The 5498-nt window shown below is 40.4% G+C and overlaps 1 protein-coding gene across 1 annotated transcript; it reads left to right on the forward strand.

The window, feature by feature from the left end:
- Positions 1-836: 836 nt before the first annotated feature.
- LOC133036163 (uncharacterized) lies at positions 837-4889 on the forward strand. The gene has a single exon (XM_061112663.1). It carries the CDS (start codon positions 837-839, stop codon positions 4887-4889), a length of 4053 nt encoding a protein of 1350 aa, XP_060968646.1.
- The last annotated feature ends 609 nt before the right edge of the window (positions 4890-5498 follow it).

Below are 5498 nucleotides of genomic sequence, written 5' to 3' on the forward strand. Positions count from 1 at the left end.
ACTTTGGACCTTATTTGCGAATTCGTGTTCTGTTTGATATCACTAAGCCTCTCCGTAGAGGGATGACCATTCGGTTCAGAGGCATCTCTGAGCCACGATGGGTTAGTTTCAAGTATGAAGGCCTTCCCAATTTCTGTTATTTCTGTGGTTTGCTCGACCATACTTACAACAAATGCTCCAAATATCTTCTCCGTTGTGACAATTTCCCAAACCCCCCCCCCCCTCTTAGAATACAAAGATACCCTTCGTGCCACCCCATCATCCCCACACAAGAAAAATCCTTTCCAACTCTCCAATTCGACACCTTTTGAGGAATTTTTTCCTCGGCTTCACCCTACTCCAGACGCACAAGATCTGCAACAAGCTGTTGACCAATTCCTTCACGTTGATTCTCCTCATTCTAGCCCCAATCCTCGGATTTCAACTCACTCTGCCCAGTTTGTTTCATCCTCAACCACTGATCCACCACCTAACACTGCTACCACCCATGCTACACCATTGTTCCCTGTCAGACCTTCCGCCCCCATCATTACTGACTCTATCTCTGTCTCAACCAATATTGACAAAAGCAAAGGTAAAGCTCCTATGATCGTTCCCACTACCCGAACCTCTCGAAAGGATTCTGGCCTTGTTATCAATGATTCTTGCCCTCCTTGCAATGCTACTATCCCCTCTGTTGTCAGGCCTACTTTCTCGCGTCAGAATGCACATATTGGAGGCTCTATGCGCTCCATGCTCAAGCGTGCAAGAGCCACTGCCTTGGAGGATGCTGTTGTTCCTTCAATGTCCGAAGATGAACCATCGGCGGGTGCTGCTACGCGGCCCCGCCGAGAACAATGAGTCTCTGCAGTTGGAATGCTCGAGGTTTGGGGAGCCCTCGAGCATTCCGTAATCTCTCCCTGCTGGTCAAGCAGCATCAGCCTGTGATGTTGTTTGTTATGGAGACAAAATTGCCCGCTGGACGTGGAACTGACCTCAAACACAAGCTTCGTTTTGATAGTGTTTTAGAGGTGCCTAGGCAGGGGGTTGGGGGAGGGATTTTACTCTTTTGGCAAGACTGTATTGATGTTAATGTAATATCTTACTCCCTTAATCATGTAGACTGTATTATAAATAATTTTAATGGAAAAACTTGGCACTTTTCTGGCTACTATGGTTCTCCCTATGTTAATCTTAAATCTGTTACTTGGACTTTACTCAATCGTTTATTTGATACTGCTCCTCTTTTGCCGTGGTTAGTTATAGATGATTTTAATGATTATCTCTCCCTAAATGATAGGAATTCTGCTCATAATCCCCCTACTCATGTTATGCATTCTTTCCATGATTTTTTGAATAATCGTAATCATATTCCCATGCCTCATGTTGGGCCTAAATTTACTTGGAAACATGGTTCTATCCTCGAACGTCTGGATTGGTGTACCTCAAATCAACTCTGGCGTGATCTTTTTCCTCATGCTACTCTCTTTCATCTGGGGTTTTATGGTTCGGATCATAGAGTTTTAAAGATTATGCTCCAAGACCCTCATTTTGCTACTCAAAGATCCAATCGTTTTCATTTTGAAAATCATTGGCTGAAAGATCCCTCTTTTTCAAATCTTCTTACCTCCTCCTGGACTTTCTCTGGGACTTCTGTTTCATCTCCCTTGAAGCTCTTTCTAGACAAACAATCTAACTGCGTCGCCACTATTAGGAATTGGAGTAAATCTCAGCACCCTATTAAGCTCCAAATCTCTCAGACTCAAGCCGAGCTTGATTCCCAGTTGAATGCCACCTCCCACTCCCCCAATTCTCTCTCCCTCATAGCTTCCCTTCAATCCAGACTGGATGGCCTTCTCCTGAAGGACGAAATATACTGGAAACAGCGTTCCAGGATTGATTGGCTGCGTGCTGGAGACAAAAACACAAAATTTTTTCACCACCGTGCCTCCACCAGGAAGAAGAACAACTTTATCCGCCTCATTACCCTTCCTGATGGATCTATATCTCATGATACAGCCACTATAACGACCCAATTTCTTCATTTTTTCAACTCTCTTTTCACCTCCCAAGGAGTTTGTGCAGAGGCTGTCAATACTCTTCTCCAAGGGATTCCCAATAGGCTCTCCACTCATCAAGCTGATTTTCTTGTTGAGCCTTATACAGAAATGGAAGTCAAAAACGCATTATTTAGCCTCTCTGTAGACAAAGCTCCGGGACCAGATGGACTCAAGTCACTCTTTTACAAACGTAACTGGTCCACTATTGGCACTGATTTCACAAAGGCCATGCTTCATATTCTTAATCATCAGGGGGATATCTCTTCCATCAATCAAACCATCATTGTCCTCATCCCTAAAAAGAAGAATCCTAAGAATGTCCGTGATTTTCGTCCGATTAGTCTTTGCAACACTTTCTATAAATGTCTTTCCAAAATTATTGCGAATCGGCTAAAACTTGTGCTTCACTCCATTATCAGTATCAATCAAAGTGCTTTTCTCAAAGGCCGCCAAATCACTGACAATATTCTCCTTGCAAACGAAATTATTCACGCCATTCATTCTAGGAGATCTGGGAAGGTTGGTTGGGCTGCTATTAAGCTTGATATGGAAAAGGCTTTCGACAGAGTGGAATGGTCTTTTCTAAATCATTTGCTCAATCATGTTGGCTTCCCGCACCAGTTTTCTTCCCTGATAATGCGTTGTCTTTCAACGGTTCAATTTCGTCTTTCCATTAATGGCTCTCTCACTGACCCGTTTCCTTCAACGCGTGGTATCAGGCAAGGGGATCCCCTCTCTCCCTATCTTTTCCTTCTTATTGCCGAGGGTCTCTCTGCAGCAATTCGGTTACAAGAAACTCAGGATCAATTTTCTGGTATTCGGATTTGCAGGGGAGCCCCCCCTTTGTCTCATCTCCTGTTTGCTGATGATAGCATGGTCTTTTCTCCTGTCCATCCTCAAGCTAGTACTTCCCTCAATAGTATTCTTGATCTTTACCATAAAGCTACTGGCCAATTGGTGAATAGAGAGAAATCCTCCATTCTCTTCTCCCCCAACACCACTGCTCAGGCCCAAGACCAATTTCGTCAAGATCTTCATCTTATGGGAGAAGGTTTCATTAGCAAGTACCTTGGTGCTCCCCATTGTGTTGGCAGGGTTTCCAATTCAATGTTTCACTACCTGCTTCAAAAAGTTTCTTCAAAGTTTAACTCTTGGAACGAAAAATTCTTCTCTAAAGCTGGTAAAGAGACTCTTATTAAAGCGGTGGTCCAAGCTATCCCCTCTTTTGCAATGTCAAGTTTCAAAATTCCCAAATCGATTTGTTCTAAAATCCAAAGCTTGATTGCTAAATTCTGGTGGGGTTCCCAAGGCACTAAAAAAATACACTGGAAAAACTGGGACTCTATTTCTGTGTCAAAATTCTTTGGGGGCTTGGGCTTTCGAATTCTTTCTTCTCATAATCAAGCTCTCTTAGCTAAGCAGGCTTGGCGTATTTGGAATGATAGGTCTTCCCTTCTTCATTCTGTCCTTAAAGCTAGATACTTCAAACATTCTGATTTCCTACATGCCCCTCCTGGTCACAACTCCTCTTTCACCTGGAGAAGTATCCTTTGGGGGCGCCATCTGCTTCAAAAAGGGTTGGTTTGGAAAATCGGTACTGGAACTAATATTCCCTTATCTGCTCCTAATTGGATTCCAAACATTCAGAGTCCTACACTCTTGCACTCTATCCATCAGTCCCAAGCTTTTGTCTCTTTCTTCTTAAATGATGACTCAACTTGGAATACCCGAAAGCTTAATCACTATTTTCCTTCTTACCAAGTTGATCGTATCCTCACAACCCCAATTGATCCTCAATCTTCAGATTCGCTTATTTGGGGATTTCACTCCTCAGGCATTTTAACAGTTAAATCTGCTTACCATCTTGCCTGCACCCTTGATTCTGTTCAGGTTCCTTCCTCCTCAAATCCTAATCCATACCTTCATTGGTGGAAATCCCTTTGGTCTCTCCCTATACCCTCCAAGATTAAACATTTTATTTGGAGAGCTTTCCATCACATATTGCCTTGTTCTCTCAATCTCTTTCTTAAAAGGAGTCTCCCTAATCCATCTTGCTCAAGCTGTGGTTATGATAAGGAATCTGTCTCTCATGCTCTTATTGGTTGCCCACGAGCAAAGTCTATTTGGAAAGCTTCATCTTTTAAACAGTTTTATTTGTCTTATTACAGAAGTGACATCAAGGATTTTCTTCTTCAGGCTTTTCAAATGTTAAATAAACAGGAGTTTCAAATCTTTATTACTTTCATTTGGCAGATTTGGAATACACGAAACTCTATTCTATTCAAGAAGAATCATACTACTAACAATGTGGAAGAATTTGTTGTGAATTATTTGCAGGAATACAAAGATGCACAACATTCCCAACAACATGATAGTCAGCCATCTGAAGATTCAAACATCCCTCAGTCGTCTCATCAGCTTAGGCCTCCTTCCTTGTCTCCTGAAACTCCTGCTCTTTTTGTAGATGCAGCCACTGACCATCTTAAAAGCTTAACTGGTGCTGGTTTTGTCTTCAAACGGGGACATCAAACTGTGTTGGCTTCTAATTTCAGCAGGCTGCCTGGTGTTGTCTCGCCCATTTTCTCAGAAGGCCAAGCTCTCTTACAAAGTCTGAATTGGTGCATTGATTCCCAGTTCACACCTCAAGTTGTTTTTTCAGACTGCCTAAACTTAGTCTCAAAAGTAAATGGAGATTGGCAGGACAACTCCGCTCTTTCTGGTTTAGTTTCGCGCATTCGGTTGCTCTTCTCGAACTTCCCTGGTGCTTCTTTGCAGTTCATCCCTCGGCAGTTTAATATGGAAGCTCATAACTGTGCCCGTGAAGCTCTCAGGTTCAGAGAAATGAGCTAGAGGAAGTCCTTCTTCTTCCTCTTTGGCTGCTTGCTACTGCAGTTGTTTTTCCTCTTTTGCAGCCTCTTTTCTAAAAAAAATATATATATATATATATATAAACTTTAAGGTTATATCTCAACTTTATTTATATAGAAATTGTTAACTTTGATGTTTCTTTCTTATAAATATTTCTAACAATTTTAATTTTCCACACACATAAGTATTCAATAACATTTATATATGATATAAAAATAACATGAAAATACTAGAATATAACATGATTGATTGAATAAATTTTTTAAATACGAATAAAAGTTAATAATAAATATTTAGTACAAATAATTTTCACTCAATAATTTCTTAAATTTAGAAACTATTTTTTTTTATTGTCGCATGCATTAGATTTTCATGTAGGATAAATAGTAAATACATTAAGTATTTAATAATTAATAAATTAATAAAAAAAATAATAGAAAAAAAATACGAATAAAAATAAAAATTACCTTCTCATCAATAAAAATTATATTGAGACTTTTGAGTTCTCCATTCTTTTTCATATTGAGAGAGTCCCACATTCTACAAACTCTAAGTATTATATTCCAAATATTTGTGTGAGTATTTAAGTTT

The sequence above is a fragment of the Cannabis sativa genome, chromosome 3, assembly GCF_029168945.1.
Source record: "Cannabis sativa cultivar Pink pepper isolate KNU-18-1 chromosome 3, ASM2916894v1, whole genome shotgun sequence".
In the NCBI taxonomy this organism is placed as follows: Eukaryota; Viridiplantae; Streptophyta; class Magnoliopsida; order Rosales; family Cannabaceae; genus Cannabis; species Cannabis sativa.